We start from the raw sequence: 20,382 nt of genomic DNA on the forward strand, positions 1-20,382 counted from the left end.
TAATGGGTTGTATTAAAGAAAATTATAGCGAATATCTACTGTTTTGAGAAAACTTGTTTTGAGTTTCAGCTATCGGTAGGAAAAATAAAAAAATATGTATTAAACATTTAAATTAATATATATGTTAGTGTCTTATCTAAAATCAATAATTGGATTATTTATAATATGCTAAAAGGTTATGCTTTTATTCCATTATTTCACACTTAAATTTCTTATCGATAAATATCGGGTTGGCTGACAAGCAGCTGATAATAGTGTGCAGGTTATGTAAAAAATAAATACAATTTTTACGATCAATTAAACAAGGCAAAGAATTAGCTAAAATTACGCCGATATCCAGCTATGGTGTTCCTAAACTTGGCCCTGATGGTCCGGGCCCGCGGTCCGGATGAGTTCTGGCGTAAGCGGCGCATCTTCAAACTGGCAGCGGTAAATATTTTCATTTCCATTCCTACAATAAAAACATTAAAAAACGTTATATTCCTTGCCTTCTGCAGCATTACCGTAGCCGCACCCGCAATGTGTACTCCTTTGCCATTAGGAGTGTTCACAGGGCATTGGCCTACGCCACCAAGGGACGCAAGCTGAAGAAGTTAGACATGGCTCAGCTATGGACGACGCGCGTTGAGGCAGGATGTCAGCAATACGGCGTGGGTCTGGAGACCTTCAAGGAGGGTCTGGCACGCTCCGATATCCTGCTCAACAAGTGTGTATCCCCTTATATAAGTCCAACACAACTCTTTCATGCATTTTATTTGCAGGAAAATGCTTTCCGATTTGGCCATTTGGGAGCCGCGTTCGTTTGAGACTCTGGTTAACATCTCCCGTGAACGAGCGGCGGTCGAAGGACTGCCGGATATCAAGCGCAGGTCTGCCTTCAACCAAGTCTATGGCCTGAGAAACCTAAAGCTGGATTAGCTTAGCCTTAGCTTAAGTAGGAGTTCAAATATAGATTTTTTAACGATTATCCTTGGGTGTTTTTTAAGCGTTAAAGAACGGTTGTTAACGTCAGTTTTTATTGAATTGGAATTCATACTATTTAACAAGTAACTAGAAGTTTATTCACTGGCGGTCCATGCGCATTGCAAACAAAAATATTGCATCAGCGGTTTATTATATTTTTTTTTGGGGATTGTGTATGGTGTTACGTACTAATAAAAAACATAGAATTCATAGAATTGTGAGACAGTGTCCGGATGGGCAACATCTACTCCAGCTTGGCCAGGATGTCGGACTCCCGGAACAGGAAGAGCTCCTTCTGGTCACCCTCAAGGTTCACCTTGGTGCCGCCAAATTCGGGCAGCAGAACGCGATCGCCCTCCTTCACGCCAATGGGAATGTGGGAGCCGGTGGTCTGTACTCAGAAGAATAATCAAATTAGATGATTGCCATTCAGAGATAATTGGGAAATACTTACCGCATTGCGGGTACCGGGACCGACCGCGAGAACAGTGCCCTCAAGCACTTTGCCCACCGATTTCTCCGGCAGAACGATGCCGCCTTTCGTCTTGGTCAGCGCCTCGGCCCTCTGGATGAGGATGCGGTCCAGCATGGGGATGATCTTCTTGATAGCGGCGGACTGCAACGGGTAGAGAAAGCCCCCAACAAATTAACCCATGTTTTACACACACACACACTGATTACACAACAGTCGTCCCCCGGCAAGTCGGCGGAGGTGCTTGTGGAAGCTTCTCGAAACACATACAGCAGTTGGGTTTGCATTGTGTTTTCACTTAGATGTTAAGTAATAGATATTTAACTCACCATTTTTGTTCTTAAATGCAAACTGGAGCTCTCGGAAAAAGCTAAAAAGTGAACTTTTTACTACACGTGCCGGCGTAACTTCGATAGCTGCGGGTCTTTCAATCGTCAGTGTGACCGTTCCGCGTTCCTTGAGCCCCTTAAATCTATCGTTCTTTGAGTACACTGCAAGAAAATATATCAACAAAAAAAATATACATTTAAAAAAACTATAATATCATTAACATATTTAACTGTACTACTACTACTAAAAAATAATTACAATCTATATTTTTAATTATAATACAGTAGTATTAAGCAATTTTGTAATTCTCGTAACTACCTGAAATAAGAACAAAATTATAGGCCACACTTGTAGGTCGGGCATATGGAGAAATAAGTAAAATTAATTTTTTTTGCTATTATTATTTTGCCTTGCTCTTAATAACAATGTACAGTATTTAATGCACAACAATGAAATAATAAACATTTTTTAATTTATGTTACAATTTTTATAAAAATTGTTTAAAATAGGACGTACGATAAATATATAAACTATAATTCTGGTCATTATTTAGAGCACATTATCAATGTTTATCAAAATGTTCATGTTTATTTAAGCGAATGATTAACGAACAAAAAGCTGAGCTACGATCGATGGCGACTAATCGACAGTTATAAATATCGATATACTCACGACAACCTGTTTGGCAACTCTGTCTTATGGACTGATTTCGTTTTTTTGAGTCACCACTTGTTTACATTGTAATGTGATTTCTTTAAGAAAACCCAAATCGATTTTATCCGAGCCTCAAGTGACATGCCGTGGCTACTGCTGTTTAAGACTTCTGCCACTCGTTTAAACATTTATGATTTCGCGTAATTTCCTGATTTTACAAACGCCAAGAAAGTGAAAATGGAACGTCGTGGCACAAAGGCCCTGGAGCACTGGTGCCGTCTCATAACAAGTGGATATGATGGAGTCAAAGTCGAGAATATGACCACTTCGTGGAGAGACGGACTCGCCTTCTGTGCGATCATCCACTACTTCCGTCCAGATTTAATACAATTCGACAAACTTAAAGCGGGGGATATCTACGAGAACAACAGCCTGGCCTTTTCCACGGCCGAAAAGTATTTGGGCATTCCTGCCCTACTCGATGCCGATGATATGGTTTCCTACGAGGTCCCCGACCGCCTATCGATCCTCACTTATCTATCTCAGTTTTATAGGGTGCTGGGAAAGAACTTCAAGCTACCGAAGGCCGAGGAAGCCATAATTGACGAGGGAGAACCGCCGCAGAAGATGATGCACATCGTTGGCGTGCCCAGACGCGACAAGTGCCAGAAGTGCGAGCTTCCGGTCTTTCTCGCGGAGCGTGTCCTCGTGGGAAAGCATGCCTACCACCGCACTTGTCTGAAATGTGCTCGCTGTGGATCACTGCTCACGCCTGGTAGCTTCTACGAAACGGAGATTAATAATACGTACTGCTGCGAGACCTGTCCCGACGAGGAAAGTGAATTTAGCCTAACAACTGATATTGAAAATCGTTCGCCATCTAAGGATCAAGCTGCCATCGGAGGCCTAGCCTACTACAGCGATGAGGAGGAGGGCCAACAGGAGGAGGAAGTGGACAAGGAGAAAGGAGGCTTGGCCTCTTCTAAATTACCCGAACCAAAAGCAACGCCCTCGAAAATAGGCGACAGAATTAAGTACTATCAAAGATTAAGTACTGAACAAGATGGCAAGCAAAGTAGATCACCCAAAACTGAGGATCCACCCAAGCCCGCTGTACGAGAAGTCAATGAATCGCCCTCAAAAGCAGTCGAACAAAGCACTAAACAGGAAGAAAAGCAAAATATTTCATTTAAAACAGAGGTTTCCCTTCAGCCTGTTGTACGGGATGATTTTAGTGATACGCCATTAAAGCCTGAAGAACAAAAGATAACTGAAGTAGCAGTGACCGAAGTAGATGAAAAGGAAAGTACTTTACCGGATATTGAAACTCCTCCTATGCCCACTACGCCGGCTAATCCACCTCCAACGTCCCTGCCCAAAGAAGATTACACTATTTTAATCACAGCAAGTTCTTTGGAGAAACTAAATGAAGAAACATCGGATGATTCGGGCAGAGCAACTGAGGAATTACCAGTTCTGGACGTGACTCACCAACAAGAAGACAATAAGCTTGATAATGAAGTAAACTGCAAAGCAGAAAAAGAAGAAGAAACTATAACTACCGAAAGTAGTCCCAAAAAAGAAAGTGATCTTAAATTACCACCAGTTTTGGAGTCTCCTAAGAAGAATATTTCGGAAACAGAAACTGATTATCCCGAGGATTTGAATCCCTTTAAGGAGGACGAAAGCCTTAATCCGTTCGATAGCTCCGACGATGAGGTGGAGCTTTTAAAGCCAGTTCCTTACAAAGGAAGCGACAGTTCAACACCAAAATGTGATAAAATCGGTCCGGCCATATCCAAGCAGCCAGAGGAACTACATTCCAGAAGTCCGACACCATCTCAAAGAAAGAAGATGCCCATGCCGACCCCGAGGCAGTCCGTGCCAAAATCAAAGGCTCCCTCACCAGCCGCCAGTAACAATCGCTTTTCTACGTCGGCAGAGTACTTGGAAATGCCGAAAGCTTTCCAACGGGATTCAAATGAGCGTGGCTCCAGTGTCTCCTTGCCATCGGCCAGTGGGCCACCCAAGCCACAACGTGCCTCAGCAGCTAACTTAAGGCACGAGGATCTGAATTCACCCATGCGCAAAAAGCGTCCTGCACCGCAGCCACCAAAACAACCCCATTTCGAGGAGGCAGGATTTTCAAAACTATCCGACGAACAGAAGGCGCTCCTGCACGGCCAGCTCCTAAAATCCGGTTCTAACTCGAGTGACACCACGAGAAGGTTAATACCACTTGACCAGAGCCTCTTGTCCGATGAGACACGACAGTCGTCCGACTACAAGGAGGGCCAAAGCGCCGACGAGGAGGCAAGTATAGTTTATAGGCGCATTTTAGTTCCGCCGACGCAGTCCGAACATACGACGCCGGATCACTTGAAGGGAAACCAAGCTATTAGCACAGCTGCCCCCATCGATTATAACGACTTCAACAGTCCATTGGCCTACAATAAGTCAACGCACGGGAAGTGGAAGAGGCGGAAAGGGCCGGCTCCTGCGGTGCCAATACCGCCGCGCAAAGTTCTCCAGCGGCTGCCTCTACAAGAAATACGGCATGAATTCGAAATTATTGCCGTACAGCAGTTGGGTCTCGAGAAGCAGGGCGTTATCCTAGAAAAAATGATCAGGGATCGGTGCGAAGTAATGGAAAATTTAAATGACGACGGTTCTTCGGTGCCGGGCGAAGAGACGCAGGCAGCAAACTCCAAGGAAGTCGAGGATCTTATATTGCAATTGTTCGAGCTGGTTAACGAGAAAAACGAACTATTTCGGCGGCAAGCGGAGCTTATGTACCTTCGACGGCAGCATCGCTTGGAGCAGGAACAGGCGGACATTGAGCACGAAATTAGAGTATTAATGGGCCAGCCGGAGCGCAATAAAACCGACTCGGATAAGGCCCATGAAGAGGTATTAATTGGTCGTCTCGTCAAAATCGTCGAGATGCGCAATGCCGTCATTGATAGTCTGGAGACCGATCGGGTTCGGGAAGCTAAGGAGGACATGAGCATAAAGGACCGACTGCATACATACAATTCCGAGCGCGATATCTCAGCTGCTCCCAATAATGCAAAAAAGTTTGGCAAGAAAATGTCGAAGAAGGAAAAAAAGCAGCTCAAAGATGAACATAAGAAAGACAAAGCCCTGGATGCCGATGAGTCGGAATCGACGCCTGCCTGGGAAAAGGTTAAAAAGAAACATTTGAAAAACTTATTCTTTTTAAAAGCTTCAAAATAGTTAACATTTCCGATGATTTTTTTTATTGCCATAGATATGCACATTCCAGTAAATATTACAAAGCAAGCAAACAATATTTTCTCATTATGTTTAATAAATTTATTTTGGCACTAAAACGTAGATTTCTTTTATTTTGGTGTCTAATTGAATTTCGATCAAGAAGGATTTTTAAAACCATTATAATTTTGTAATTTTGCTTTATATTTATTTATTTCTTTTTGTTAAAGCTTAGCGATGGTATATTTTAGTATTGGGGGATATCGATAGGGAGAGCTGTAAACGATTCCGTCTAAAAAAGCTCCAAAGACAGAACGAATTGCTTAATTAAAAAAAAAGAAAGTGCAATTATCATGACAATAATAAGAATATAATAAAATATTTTACTAAATACGTATTTAATCCATTTTTCGCTTTGTCTTATCGGATATCGATAGCTTTTGAAGACCATCGCTGAACGGAAAGCTCACATAAGATAAGAGCTACGATCAGAATTAATCATTTTATTCCTCACTTATTCCAACCGATTTAAAAAGGTTTTAACCTTTTTCATTCTGATTCAAGTAAAAAGAGAAGGAAGTCTAGCAATAAAGTGAGTCGGCAAAGGTTGAGTCTTGAAATATAATTGCTTAGGAATACATTTTATGAAGTTTCGGTGATTCCCCCTTAAAAACTTCAAGGAGCTAAAGAAACTGTAATGAATCGAGAAGAGCGGCATCGTGGCTTCAGGGAGTCCCTGGATGGAATCTGGAGAAAGGAGTCCCAATTTTTGGATCAGATCTTCGACGAGGGCATTTCCTTAGAGCCCAAACAACAGATGCAATTCTACGATTACGTTTATCACCACTGCTCCAGCTTTGTCCAAAGTGGCAGCGTACACGCTCAGGATCCCGGGAGGCACTTTCATGAGTGCCTGACACGCTACCTTACCGTCCGGCTAAGGGAAATGGCAGCGGAAATGGAGACCATCACAGATTACGAGGAACTGCTCATCGTCTATGCCCGAAAATGGCAGCCTTACCAGAAAGCGTGTACGGAATTGGACCTCATGTGCCGCTTCTTTAACGTCAACTGGGTGAAGCGAGAGCGACAGGTGGGTCACAACAATGTCCATGAGGTTTACCCTATGGCCATGCACCTCTGGATGGAGCTCATTTTCAGGCCCATCGACAGGTCGTTGGTGGACTCCATAGTTCGTCAAAGGAAATACGCAGCCTCCCTGGTGTATCAGGTGCTCCAGTCTATTGTGCAGCTGTATGCCAACGATGTTAGGCAAGAGACGTCGGTTCGAGATAAGTTAATAAACATATTCGGAATGGAATCTGGAGTCTTGCAGTTCTACGAGAAACAGACAACGAAGGTGTTCGAAGGAATACTGGAATCTAAGAGGTATTCCGCCCTCAAGCCCGTACTCAAGTACGCCTGCTTGGCGATGCCCGAGATCGAGGAGGGTGTAAACTTTAAGGAAATCCTGAAGAGCCACATAGCACCGCAGTTGAAGGATGCGCTTGCTAGATCAATGGGAGGGAAGGATTATGTCCAGGCCATACTTGCTTTGCGGCACGGTCCTCTGGAGCGCGGACTTCGTGAGCACAAGAAACTTCTTCATGTCATCGATCAGGTGTGCGAAACGGCAATTAATTCAAGCGAGATCAATCATAAGATGACATCCACTGAACTGTTGGTCCGGTATGCCCATCAACTCATGACGTCGAATGGTTCGTCGGAGGATGAGCTTAAACGGATTGTTGAGGTTGTGGAATTTATTTTTGACAAAGAAATATTTCTTATGCGATACAGAGCATCGCTGCAAAATCGACAAATCAACGAAACATGCACTTCCGACGACCTTGAGGTAACGATGGTTTCCCACCTAGCGAAGAGATTTGGCCATATTGAAACGACAGACCTTTCGAAGCAGTTGAAGGAGATGCAAAAATCCAATGTCATAAAAGATCAATTTGAAGCCTATTTGGTTGGTAGGAATATAAGGCTGGGATACGATTTTCGCCTCAAGTGTTTTAATGCCACAGATATTACACCCAAGATTAATTTAATAATGCCCTTTGAAATGCAGCGAACCGTTGAGGTTTTCAAAACCTTTTTTCTCAATACGTACACAAATCGGAAAGTAGAATTCAATATTCAGAAATCATCTGGAGAGATTATCATAAATATTGATCGGAATTCTCCCTACTTTGTGAAAGTGAGCATACCTCAAATGGCGCTCCTACTACAGTTTAACCAGAACGATAAGTACACAGTCGAGGAGTTGGCGGTGAGGTTGGGCACACAAGTAGACATCATAATACCGGTGAGTTTGCCTCTAAGTGAAATAATACAGTGAAGAATTAGATAAATAATTCCCATATATTTGAGTGGGTCAATTACTTTAACCGCATTTCTTTATAGCTTAGTTTTCCACAAATTATTCTAATTAGTTTCAAATATTTTCCAGATATTGGACAGTTGTATAAGGGAGAAAATTCTAGTCTGTGGCGGGTCATTATCATCATCCTCCTCTGTGGAAGTGGCAAGGGAGTTCACAAAAAGGAAACGACATCTCAACATCAACACGGTGCCAACCAAGCAAATAAAACTTGAACCGAAAATCGATGAAAAAGAATTAAGACTAAAGCGGTCTATTCAAGTCCGGTGTGTCGTTGTCCGGATTATGAAGAAGAGCATGATCATAAGCCACACACAGTTAATTGGCGAGGTCATCGATGCGCTAAAGAATCACTTTAAACCAGACACAAAACTAATTAAAAGGGAAATTGAGCATTTGATTGACATGAGTTACCTTGAGCGTTCCGACAATAATTCATACACATACATAAGCTAAAGGCTTCACATTTATTTAGTGGTATTAATTTAATTTAATACAGATATTTTATAATCTACAATTATTATTCCTTGTGATAAAATGCATTTAAGGACGCAATTACTAATTTTTAGATTTTGTTACAAAATGTATATGTATTATTATTGTTTAATTGTGTGTTATAATTTTAGTCAGAAGCTTGCAAACCTGCGTTGAAGGAAACAAAGAAACAATCATTGATTTCAAAAACAGGCAAGGATTCATTTTATTTGTGCTTTCTGCTTTATGATATCATCGAACTTCGACGAAGTATAGTTTCATTTCAAAGTACACAATGTCCTAGGGAGAGACCCAGTAAATAGTTAACAAGTAGCTACACCTGTACTACCATTAATATATATTCTTATCTTAGGAGATTTCTTGGTTTTGATTATGAACATTTTTAAATTCAGGCAATTATTCCACGTTTTCCTATGGCAGCTATTATATATATATTGTATATAGTCGAATGAATTGAGATCCAGATGGGAGTATGCTATGTGGGAATGGACAGATGAACGAGGTCCAGGCGGGAATGAAGAACTTAATCGATTCAGTCTACATGCAAATATGGCTGGGAACATAGGAACAGACCTCCTTTCACTTGCGTCATTTTCGTTGCTTCATCTCGTGATCATCGATTTCCTTGGCGGTCGGCAGCGAGACCCCGTTGTCGCCCGCGACCAATTTGTAGTTGGAATTTATTGCGCCGAATCCAAAGTGACTGCCGGGAGCCATGTTCACAGCAACCTCGCTGGACATCGGGAGATCGGTGTACTTCTGGCTGAAAGCCTGAGACATGCGCTGCACTCCGGAGCAAATGTTGCCGTATATCAGACGATCGTGCATCCTGTGCTGCAGTATGGCCATCCTGGCGAGATAGCGCAACTGACTCTGGGTGAGGGGTCGGGCTGAGAAGTTTCGGCGGGACTCGATGCCTCCGGTGACCTCTTCGCAGAGCAGCCCCTCTAGCGGCAGTCCGAATATCAGTGATATGGCCTCAGGCAGTGAACAGGGCGTTTTCTCACGGCGGGCCACGCATAGGACGACAAAGGTGTCCCAGATTCCGCCCAATTGAATGCCATGTCGCTTATCCAGATGATCGGTGATCCGATGGCTGTAGTGTACAACCTTGCGAGGCTGCTCCGCCTCCAGTATTTCTGCCAGCTCCTTGAAAATGGCTCCCAAGGCCCTAATGTCGAAGACATAGGTCTCATTGACCGTAGCCACCGCCAGCAGTGATGTGGGCTGGTGGCGTCCGTAGAAGCTGGGTTCCACCAGCAACGAAATGCTGCTCTGGTCCCGTATGTTACGCAGGGCCGTATGGTACTTGACATCCGTTTGCTGGATAAATATTATTTGGTTTAGCTTCCGCTCCAGGGACTCCAACTCGTGGCTTGTCAGCGGAGAGCATATGGATGCATCCATGGGGTTCGATTCCAACGCAGAGAAGTAGGACGACACACTGTCATCGCTGTCACTGTCCGTCATGTTGCACCAGAATACTGTGTCATGTATTAATTAATTAATGTTTAATTATTACTTTTATTGTGTTTTGACTCGAAAATCAGAATGTGCCCGCCTGAGCTTCCGCCAGAAAAGAGTGGCTTATTTGGTATTTTTACGTTAGTGGCTGATGGTCGGACTAAAATGCTCTTCAAGTCGAGGCTGCCAGACTGCCGAGGAATCGCTTTAATAAATGTCTGTATATGCGTTTTCTACACTAAAGAGGTCGCTTTATTTGTATGTTGATTTGCATATCCCAGCCAGATGCCGCTTTTGTATTTTAATGTTTAATTTTAAAGAAAATATTAAATTTCGCCAATTAAAATAAATAAGTACTGATTTCCTTATAAGGCTTAGGCATATTATTTTGTTTAACATTATCAGAATCTTTATAATTTCGGGAATTTCGTTTTGTATCTAATTGTTTAAGTTTGTATTATTTACAAAATAGCATCTCAGTTAAAATTTCTAAAAATTACATTACATTATTTTTTTTTAATATTATATATTATTAATTTAAAATTTTAAGAGAAATTAATAGATATTGTAAATTGTTTGGCAATGAAATATTTTAGATGCAACATGTTGTGTTTAGTGTTTAGAAACTTTTATAAAAATATAATTTAAAAAAATTTAAGACTTAATAGTATTTATATAACTTAAATCAGTTAAAACCTATTTAAGTCCATAAAGAACCAATACAGTAATCGTTTTAATTACTATCTTCAGTAGACGCATCTTAAGACCCATCTCATCGTCCAGCTAAATTGAAAGGAGCTTTGTCGCTCCACACCGCATCGCCACCTCGGGTCGATGGAGACTGGAACTGGATGCGTTGCTGAGTTATTGATTCCCTTTTGATTCGACCGCAAGCTAATCTGGCGACGCAGACGGATGATATGTACGTCGGCGGGGTCCAGTCGATTTGCTAATGGCAAACTCAAGACTGCAAGATGAGACAAATAAGTGGTCCGTAAGTCGGCTAATAATGGAACCCGAAGCGATTACACTGCAAAAGGTTAATTGGTTTGTAAGCACGCGGCGGAAAAAGAAGGAAGGCGAGGCGGAAGTGTGCTGAAAATACTGGCCGTAAGTCCAGGCAGCTGACTCAACCTAATTGGCGCACGCGGCGCATACTTAATGCGCTTAGATGCGGGCCAAGCTCTCCGATTTCGCCACAGCCGTTGACGTTGCCATTGCCGTTGCTGTTGCCACTGCCAGTGGCGCTGCAGGAACCGCTTTGGCCCTTGTAATTAAATCCCGACCAAGGCAGGCCAACCGACCTAGCCGACCAACTGCAACGTTACAGAATTGAGCCGTTCAAAGGGCAAATCAGGTTTAATTTTAATACGCTTGCTAAGTAAATTGAGTGAACCAAATATATCTGCTCATCTTATTTTGGACGTGCTGAAATTGAAAATAAATTGGAATCGATGATGGCTTTGATGTGTAGCTGAATGGCTGTTAAATGATGTGAGTGAATTTAATCAATGGGTGGAAATAAATATATGTAGGTAGCATATCTAGTAGTATTAAAATCAAATTATGGAGTATTAGGGAAAAATGTATGAAGTATTTAAGTGAGTTGTCGAATCATAAAGTGTTTTCAAAAACCTCAGAGATTGTATTCCTGATTGGAATTTGCAATTGCGGAAGTCAGGACCCATGGAAATTATTGACTATCAATTAAAATACCAAAGGAGTCACTTTTTCCCTCGATAATTAATGTCATAAACAGCAATCTTTCATCGAACATTCAACCGGGACTCAGGTTCAAAGCTCTTCCCGTTTCCTTTATTTCTGCGTTTTGTTTCCGTTTTGCGCATTGTCAATTATTGTTGCATACTTTGTGGCGAACAATGCAAAGTGGTTAATGATGGCGACAGCGACGATGGCGTTGGTTAGTGGCCTTTTACGTCGGTCTTTGGGGGTGTTAGAGGCTAACAAGAAAATCCCTCTATGCCAACACGCGCACACCGTAATTAAGAGGCACTCCACTCCATTCCGGTCGCTGGGGAGCACGATGGCTTCGGGCCAATGGGAAAACAATGGATGAACACACGCCGACCACCCACCCTTTATGTTTCCTTTCCCGGGCCGGGCCTGGCCCGGAGCTGACCCAATTAGTCGCAGAGCATCTCCATCCTGCGCCCCGAATCTTCGATGTGCTGTGGCACAGTATCTTTCTAGTTGCCAGGCTCCGAGTTGCCACGTTAATTAAATTATCACGTGTCAATTAATGCTGCCCGGCCCAGGGACACACAGGCGGAAAAACGCAAAGGGTGAACCATTCACTTTGACGTCCAACGTCGGTGCTGCGGAACACGGTGCGTATGAGCAATGCCTGTCAACTATCAGCTGTCGCAATTTCTCACAGAGGTGCCATGGCGTCACATTTTTCGTTTCTACCACAAAGCAACCAAAAAGCGGACCATAAAAAGTGTCGCTCAAAAATCCGTTTGATGATTCTTGTCAAAGTTTTTCAGCGATTTCATATTCGGCTTTTCCGCGGTAGTGCAAAAGTTCGATAACAACGCCTGGATTTGGTGGATTTTATGTCGAGGCCTGGGATTCCCAAACGATTGAAGTTCATAGAACTTTTTAAAAATAATTTTGTAGACACTTGAAAGTATATAGTATTGCTTTAATCTTAATCCTACTGATAGGTATTTCTTAGTCGGGCTTACCAATATAACTATATTTTTAAGGGGCATGCCACCACAGTTTCCATTCCATGATCTCTCCCCCGCTTCATTCGCTTAACGGTTAAAGTTTTTCAATTAAACGATTAAAATTCCAGCGCTTTTCGTGCGTTTAATTAAACTCAGCCCGCGGCCAGCAAAATCAGAGTCAGAGTCTAGCATTTGTTTGGATTTATGCTCAATTTGATTGTGGAAATGCCTCTGGGAAGAATGCTGAATGCCGAATGCTGAATGCTGAGCAATTAGCGGTGGGTGTGCGACCACTTGATGATGATTTCCTTGTAATTTTTACATAAAACAGCAAAACGTTCAATATAAAATAAGTGGAAGCTTGTGAAAATGGAAAGGAAATGTTTAATCATGTTTATTACAATTTTCTTTTTGTGTTGATTCCCTAAAAGTGAAAACGAAATGGGAAAATTGTATTAGTTTTCAAGGGAAATTGAGGGAAATCTTGAATATGATTCAAAATAATTCTAAATACAAATAATATAGTATAATATAAATAAAAGAAACTAATCTAGTCTTGTTTTTATGGCATCATTCAACTTTTAAATTCTTCACATTAAATAAACACAGCCAATAAATAGAATTTATGCCCAGCCATCCCTTTTGCCCGCCATCGATTTGCCATATTATTCCGGTAAATCCTATTTATTTAATATGCAGAAAATAAACAAAAATGGCAGAAATGGTCGGTGCCAAAACATATTTCACACCTAACAAGCTTACAAGCTACTATTATTGCCGTTGCAGGCTGGCTGCTTAAATGGGATAGCCGCAAAACCGCAAAATTTGTGTTACATTTGCAGGCTGTCGTGTCAGCGAATTGCTATCCCTTTTTTTTAACTCTCTCTCTCTTTTTCTTTTTTTTTTTTTTTGGCAACATTTCAGTGAAAGTCGTATGCGGCGGTTGAATTTTTTCCTGTTTAATGGCATACTTCTGGGCGCAGGGCCAACCACCTGTACCAGGAGCAGCAGGAACAAAGAGGCCATCGGGCGGCGGGGCGTTGCAATGGGTCTCAGGTGCGAAGTATCAACGGCGGTGTTATTGTCGCCATTGCAGTTGTCCATAATGGTTTCGGCCATAAGCTCAGGCAGCAGTCTGGGTTCCCCGCAGGACAATTGTCCTGGCCTGCCAGCGTCGAAAACATTAACAGGCATTTTTATCGCCTCATCCCCTTTCGAACAGAAAGTGCGCGGATTGCGTCCGCAATGCTATTTGAATGCCTTTCTGAGGACAACCGCCACGGCCATTAAAATTCCGATTTCGTTCGGTATTATTGCAATCAGGGAAGGACCCCTTTGATAAGCTTGAAAAAATGCGTTTAACTTTATTAAACCTTTTTTTTGTGATTGGCAATTCTGGATATATTTTTGGTTCGACTTGGGTTTATTTCTGTTGTTTATTTATTTTGTTTTTTGGTTATAATCAACGTTCTCCTCCTAAAAAATATATAAAACAGAATTCTTAAGATTAATTTTTAATGTCCTTGTGAAAAAGCATTCACTTATTTTTCATAGAGTGTAAAATATTTTGTTGCACAAATCGTCTTGTAAGTATTGTTTATTTAAGAAGCCTGCCAGCAGATAGTCCTTAGTATTTATGATGTCCTCAATTTGCATTGTTTGTGCGTGTTCTATATGCGGTTGCCTTTTTATTGGCGGCGCATTGCTGGACATGTAATTATGTGCAATATAAATGCTTAGTGGGGGAAATTATGATGCAATAACTTTTCACCCATACGAAGGAGCAGGCAGCCACTTACATACATTGAAAATGCCAATCGAATGCCATCAAACAGAAGCACACACAGGCGCAAGAGCAGAGGAAAAAAAGAAAATATACACAAGAGTGTGTGGTGTGTGAGTATCCTTTGATCCCTTAAGCAACCAATGCGTATACTCAATTTTTATGGCTTGTCATTTGCTTGCTCCTTTTTATACTGGTCTCCTCTTATTTTCTTCTTATTTTGAAGCCTTACTCGACTCCGTCTGAAGCAGGAAATGTGAAAAAACGTGGCAGTAGGTCAAGGGGGTGCGCCGACGGAGAAGGACTTCTCGTTTTGCGGAATTTTCGGGCCTGCAATCTCAACATTTGTTTCACCCACTTAGACGAAATTACGTAGCCCGAGTCGCCTCTCAGTCATCTCCGCCTTCGACCCCCCAAACCCTCAAAATTTTCTTTTTCCTTCACAGGTTTTCTTATTTCCCCCCCTCTGTCACTGTCCTCACTGTTCGGCTGAGCTCTTGTATTGCCTGGATTTTGTGCCTTTCATTTGCGGCTTGGGGATTGTGTGTTTTATGCTAACCATAAGATTTTCGTTGCATTTACTTGACAAACAGGTGGAATCAAGGAGGCCTTACTTGGAGAACCGTATAAGCCGGCCCTTTAGTGAAATAAATTTTGTGTAACAATTGAACATTTTTTGTTTCGCAGCAGACTGAGTTTGCTTCCGTTTTGAGAACTAATTAAACAGGAGATTATTAATCTCATTTAAAATTTAAAGAGCTTTGTATTTAAACAAGTAAATATTGATTAGAGGTAAAGATAGTATAGGTGTATAAAATGATTTTAATATCAGTTGAAAAGTTTTGTAAGTCCACTAACTTAAAGTATCATTACAATACAAGAAATACTCAAATAGTTTATATATATTTTTATATACGAGTATATAACCTACAGTAAATTAATTTTAAACCCTCTTCTTTCAAGTGCCAAAAAATATGAAATTTTATATTTAGGCTTACAATTTTCAGCCGCTTTTTAGACCCATTTCAATCACTCTATATCCTCAAGGAATTGTTCACTTTCTGCTAATGGAAAACTGTGCATCAGAATGCCAAAGAAATTTCACACATAAATGGAAAAAAATAACAGAAAATCAGAATTCAATATGTATACAGGAGAAAAGTATGAAAAATATCCTAAATTCCGTTTTGGCTTCATTGTGGAGCTATTTTCCCCAGTTGGGTCAAAATTTAATAAACAAAAACCGAAAATGCCCTCAGAGTAGGTTTTTCCACACACTCCCACACACACTAATCGATTTATCCTTGAAGAGGCTGTGTGGCATCATTCAATTTCTCGAGTTGGATCGAAAAATTGAATCCAACTGCATAAACATTTGTGTCCCTCGAGTGAAATTGAAGGAAATATAGGAAGAATCGGTCGACAGGCGTCTAATCAAATGGAAGGCACTGGAGGGCAGATGGTTATTTTCTAAGCCGTTGAGCTCTCAAGTGGCCTAGCCCTCCTCCTCATCTTCCTGTTCCTGCTCCTGCTCCTGCTCCTTCTCCTCTCACCAAATACACTGTGGCCAATTGACTTTTGTTCTCTCCGCCGGGCAACTTAATATTCATGATTTATTTGCCATTCTTATTTGAGCAGGACATCAAGTGGGAGCAGGAGCAGGACCCTGGCTACTTCGCTCCCTTTTAATTTCCTTTTTGGCTGTGTAATAATAATTTAAATACATTTAATGCTATGTACTCAACCTGCCTCGGTTCCATGGTTTTCCTTGCCCTCATAAAATAATTTGTCATTAATCATTTCTGGGGCCAGGACAGGCAGTTGAGTGCTGTTCTTTTTTGCCTTCCTTTCCATTTTTTTCCATCATAATTTTGGTTTTCTTCGTATTCTTAATGCATTTTAAATCGCGAGCATTGACCAATTGTCAACTGGCGAATTAATGAACGTCTCTGTGATTTATGAATATTCTCTGATGGCCTTTAAGACACTTTCTTCGGTCGGCTCTTCCTGGTTTTGGCCTGTTTGGTATTCATTTTGACTCATCCACCTCATTAATCAAGTGAGAACAAAAAACAATTTTGAGATTTTTGAAATATTGTATACAAAATATTTTTTTGTTTATTTTCTACCAGAGTTTTTATTGGAATAAGCGTTGAGCAAAATTGAGTTATGATATGATTAAACTAGTTTATAGATTCTTGTTTCTTAATGCAAACATTTGCAGGCTTTCACATTTCTTAAATCTCTTTTTCTCAATTTTCTGGTCTAAACACTCAAGAATTTTGAGCACAAAGACCAAAAATTATAATTGCCTCCTTTTTGCGTAGTCAAACCTCAAGTAAATAAAAGCTAACAAAATAGCTGGCATTTTTTGGGGAGGTCTCTTTAAAATACTAAAGCAACCAGCAAAATTTTCCGAATGCCACAATCCGAAATACGCAATAAAACTAAATGAGCGTGTATATATGTATGTATATGTATGACCAGAAAGAGCATACTCTGGTATTCTTGCAAATCCTGAGCGAATAAACCAAGGATGCCAACAAAGCAAATATTAACAATGCCAATAAAAGGAGGCGGTAGGAGGGACGGAGCGGGGAGCGAGGAGAGAGTAATCCTCGAAATAAGTAATCATTATGACCATCAGTAAACAATGTACAGGCAGCCTCAGAGAGCTATGTAAAAAATGCAATGGGACTATCAAAATAACAATAACCCCAAGGACAACTCGGCTGAGATATGGTCATGACAACCCCCAGCTCTAGGATCTGTGTATTAGTCCGGGCAACTACTGCCCGGACATGGAAGTGCGTGACCAGAGGATATTTCGGTGTGCCACTAAAGATGGCATCGTGATGGGATTGTGGTAGAGTCCGACATCCAAGGTAAATACATATTTATTGTAATTGCAAGAGATTAGCTGAAACGATTCCAGAATCAGTTAGTTTTTGTTGTCCTAAATGGCTGAGAAACTCCAATGATTCGGATGAGAGGATAGAATGCAACAGGAAACCGTAATAAAATAAGGATAATGTATTAAAAATTATATTCTCAATTATAAACTTGACAATAAGCTACTAGTAATTCACTAAGATCCTGATTTTCGATATCTAATTTTAGCAAATTCACCTTGTCTCCCTTCACTAATCCTATGTATGTTCATCTCTCTTGGGAAGCAAACAATTTCAGGACATGCCCACAAAACAAGGATAATCACTGACAGATTTAATGGCATTTTTATGTTGAACTAAAGGATTTTTAATTGCCGATGTGGTCGTGTGGGTGTGGAAGACAGGTGAATCACAAATTAGACGAGAATTAACACCAGCTCCCGGTGGCGTCGGCGGCGAGTGACAAGTTGGGAAATTGATGATGGCTTTGGGCATTCAAACGAGGCCAAGTTAATTACTTTTGTGTATCCTTAAGTCCTGTTGCCTTTGATTTAATTCATGATTGTTCTCGGCCCTACGTCCTGCTCAGGTGAAAGGCGATTTTCTTAGGGATTTCGAAATTCATGTGTGAGCGAGGTTAATTCTATGCATTCTTCTGAGGCAACCATCGCTGCAGATGTAATTAGTGCCGACGTTTGTGTTCCCCTTTGTGTGCCAGCAGACATACATACGTACATAAATCATAGTTGTGGTTGATCCTCAAACATCTGCATAATTACACTTTCAGTTCGTGTTTGCTGCAATGCCATTTGCGTATGAGTCTGAGTATGAGTCTGTGTACGAATTCTGTTTTCCTCACCATTTTATTAAACAGAATTCTGGCTTGCCAACACGCCACATTCGTATATGCATGCCGCAGCCAGTTTTCGAGTTTTTCGCTATTCCGCTTTTCCGCTTTTCCCCCGTCTGCGGCAGCTGCAGACAGCCAACTATTAAAGGCCACTTCAAAACGAAACCGCCGGCGGTCTGTCTGACTATCCGTTGTGGCTTCCCTCTCTCTCTGTTTGACTTCGTCCTTCCAATCCTGCGGAGTGCTTAAAATTTCAGCTACGTGCGCGATCTACGTGTGTGCCACACCTGCCTCAGAGACAATGGCCAACTAGAATCTAGAGGAGATAGGAGAGGGGGAACAGAAGAAACACGCGGAGAATCCAATGTAATTTAATGTTTCATTTCTACACATTTGGCCGCCTTGGCGTATACGTTATATCGCTCGACACACGTTGCCCGGGACACACGCGATGGCAACGTGACGCGTTCGCATAACCCGGGTAACGAGTTTTATATTCTGATGAATAGAGATGGCAGCGTGATCGGGGGAGTATAACTTAATTAAAAATATTTAAATTTATGTTTAAATAAATTTCTTCAGAAGTATTTGTATATATTTTGGCTATTAAAGCTGTGAGTGTCTTTGTATAATCATTATACTGAAGGATATTTATGCCCGGTTTTACTTTTATAATAAATAATTATATAAAGGTTGCAGTTTTTCAAAGATCTATTATCTTAATTCTTCATATTTTAAATACGATATATTATATTCTCCTACCCTCTTTATTATAAACCTTTTCAAGTAAAAATAATAATAATTAAAACTCTGGTAAAGATTTAACAAAAAGAGTGGTAAAAAATATGTATAACAGAGATAAATCTCTAAAGAAAAAGTCCCTGATTTATTTTCCAACTTTTAAGGCCAACTGTAATCACGCCTTCAGCACTGATCCGAACTCCGGGTTGTGGCCAAGTGAGGTTAGAGGTTCGAGGCCAGAGGCCAAGTTAAAGTTTTGTCCTCGTCGCCTTCATCAAGTGTTCCTACACGCCCAGCGCAATTACGGTAATTAGTGTTACGTTTCCACTGCTTTTAGCCCTGTTGCTTGCCCCATTGTTGCCACATACAGCCAGTCAGGCAGTTGCCTTTAGCTGAATATTTTTTATATAAGGATTTTGCTGCTGCTCATTGTTTGGTGTACGGCTCACATGCAAAAGCTACTTTCATGTTTGCCATGGTGAGCAAATCAAACCTTGGAAAGCCAAAAATGCCAACGCAATCAGACATTTCGCTTTATTTTATTTCATTTCATTTCATTTGATATTATTTCAGTCATTTTTCGTGTCGTCGCGTGTTTCCCAATATAATATATCTGTTGCTGCTTTTGCTGATGTTGATTCAAGTCGCGACATCAAATCAGAGTCAAAATGCAAAACAGCAAACAAGGGTTGTGCTCCCCTCGTTTGTGTGTGTTGTTTAAATTTGCAAAAATCAAATACTTCAGCTTCGAATTGGAATATTTAATTAGTTGATTTATTGGGCGATTGCATGTGTTTGTTGTTTTGGCCTGGCCTTGTTTTTCCCTCGTGGCAAAATCGTTATTCGCGTTTTTCCCAAGAATTTCTTTGATTGCTGCCTGCGACTGACGAAGAATTCAAATGTACAGCGCTTGGGGGCTTTGGCTTTAATAAGCCAGACTCATACCCTTTGGACTTTGATTACTGGATTTTATTTAAATTTTTATAATTAACTTTTTAAGCGAATGTAATTGCAACCGATTATTTTGCAACGTTTATATAAAACTCTACGAGTGGGATAATAAGAATGCATAGCCACAAGGACCCTGGAACCAGATGTGGTGGTGTTATGCAGCTGCACACAGAGATCTAGTCTGTTGTAATCGCAGTTGTTGGCTTTGTTGTCGCTGTTTATGCATATTTAACACCCTTGAGCTATTATTGTGCGATTAAGTGGAAGAATTTAGCCGAGCTACGCATTGTCATTACAGCTGAAGTTGTTGGGGGTCGCCGCGCACCAAAGTATGCTATGTAAAATTATTACAGTGGGCTAAAAAGTTTGCAGCCTCTCAAATATATCGATATTTTCCCTTACTGATAAAAGATATTTCCAAATACCCAAAGTGGTCATACTCTTTTTAATATTAATTAATAAGAAATCAAAA

The 20,382-nt window shown here is 41.0% G+C and overlaps 5 protein-coding genes across 5 annotated transcripts; 3 read left to right on the forward strand and 2 right to left on the reverse strand.

The window, feature by feature from the left end:
• Window positions 1–45: 45 nt before the first annotated feature.
• mRpL20 (mitochondrial ribosomal protein L20) lies at window positions 46–967 on the forward strand. Its single transcript, XM_020944237.2, has 3 exons — window positions 46–429; window positions 498–706; window positions 762–967. Exons 1-3 carry the CDS (start codon window positions 343–345, stop codon window positions 916–918), a joined length of 453 nt encoding a protein of 150 aa, XP_020799896.1. The 5' UTR covers window positions 46–342; the 3' UTR covers window positions 919–967.
• Window positions 968–1,144: 177 nt separating this feature from the next.
• Window positions 1,145–1,871, reverse strand: LOC110177486 (10 kDa heat shock protein, mitochondrial). Its single transcript, XM_020944238.2, has 3 exons — window positions 1,765–1,871; window positions 1,418–1,579; window positions 1,145–1,354 (listed from the first exon to the last, which is right to left on the reverse strand). The coding sequence occupies exons 1-3, from the start codon at window positions 1,765–1,767 to the stop codon at window positions 1,208–1,210; spliced, it is 312 nt and encodes a 103-aa protein (XP_020799897.1). The 5' UTR covers window positions 1,768–1,871; the 3' UTR covers window positions 1,145–1,207.
• A 48-nt stretch (window positions 1,872–1,919) lies between these two features.
• MICAL-like (protein) lies at window positions 1,920–5,772 on the forward strand. The gene has a single exon (XM_020944217.2). The coding sequence runs from the start codon at window positions 2,657–2,659 to the stop codon at window positions 5,654–5,656; it is 3,000 nt and encodes a 999-aa protein (XP_020799876.2). The 5' UTR covers window positions 1,920–2,656; the 3' UTR covers window positions 5,657–5,772.
• Window positions 5,773–6,044: 272 nt separating this feature from the next.
• Window positions 6,045–8,559, forward strand: Cul6 (Cullin 6). The gene is made up of 2 exons (XM_020944241.2): window positions 6,045–7,967; window positions 8,112–8,559. Exons 1-2 carry the CDS (start codon window positions 6,351–6,353, stop codon window positions 8,496–8,498), a joined length of 2,004 nt encoding a protein of 667 aa, XP_020799900.2. The 5' UTR covers window positions 6,045–6,350; the 3' UTR covers window positions 8,499–8,559.
• On the reverse strand, window positions 8,491–10,007 carry LOC110177508 (protein Exd1 homolog). Its single transcript, XM_020944262.2, has one exon. The coding sequence runs from the start codon at window positions 10,005–10,007 to the stop codon at window positions 9,126–9,128; it is 882 nt and encodes a 293-aa protein (XP_020799921.2). The 3' UTR covers window positions 8,491–9,125.
• Between the last annotated feature and the right edge of the window lie 10,375 nt (window positions 10,008–20,382).

The sequence above is a fragment of the Drosophila serrata genome, unplaced genomic scaffold, assembly GCF_035046125.1.
Source record: "Drosophila serrata isolate PLE 108 unplaced genomic scaffold, ASM3504612v1 contig_272, whole genome shotgun sequence".
Taxonomy (NCBI): domain Eukaryota; kingdom Metazoa; phylum Arthropoda; class Insecta; order Diptera; family Drosophilidae; genus Drosophila; species Drosophila serrata.

Excerpts from the sequence above, each read along its gene's own strand:
- MICAL-like (XM_020944217.2), top strand. The coding sequence starts at position 2,657 with ATGGAACGTCGTGGCACAAAGGCCCTGGAGCACTGGTGCCGTCTCATA.
- LOC110177508 (XM_020944262.2), bottom strand. The coding sequence starts at position 10,007 with ATGACGGACAGTGACAGCGATGACAGTGTGTCGTCCTACTTCTCTGCG.
- mRpL20 (XM_020944237.2), top strand. The coding sequence starts at position 343 with ATGGTGTTCCTAAACTTGGCCCTGATGGTCCGGGCCCGCGGTCCGGAT. Across the intron at positions 430-497 it reads GCATCTTCAAACTGGCAGCG|CATTACCGTAGCCGCACCCG; the intron begins GTAAATATTTTC and ends TGCCTTCTGCAG. Across the intron at positions 707-761 it reads TCCGATATCCTGCTCAACAA|GAAAATGCTTTCCGATTTGG; the intron begins GTGTGTATCCCC and ends TTTTATTTGCAG.
- Cul6 (XM_020944241.2), top strand. The coding sequence starts at position 6,351 with ATGAATCGAGAAGAGCGGCATCGTGGCTTCAGGGAGTCCCTGGATGGA. Across the intron at positions 7,968-8,111 it reads AAGTAGACATCATAATACCG|ATATTGGACAGTTGTATAAG; the intron begins GTGAGTTTGCCT and ends AATATTTTCCAG.
- LOC110177486 (XM_020944238.2), bottom strand. Across the intron at positions 1,355-1,417 it reads GTCCCGGTACCCGCAATGCG|ACCACCGGCTCCCACATTCC; the intron begins GTAAGTATTTCC and ends TTCTGAGTACAG.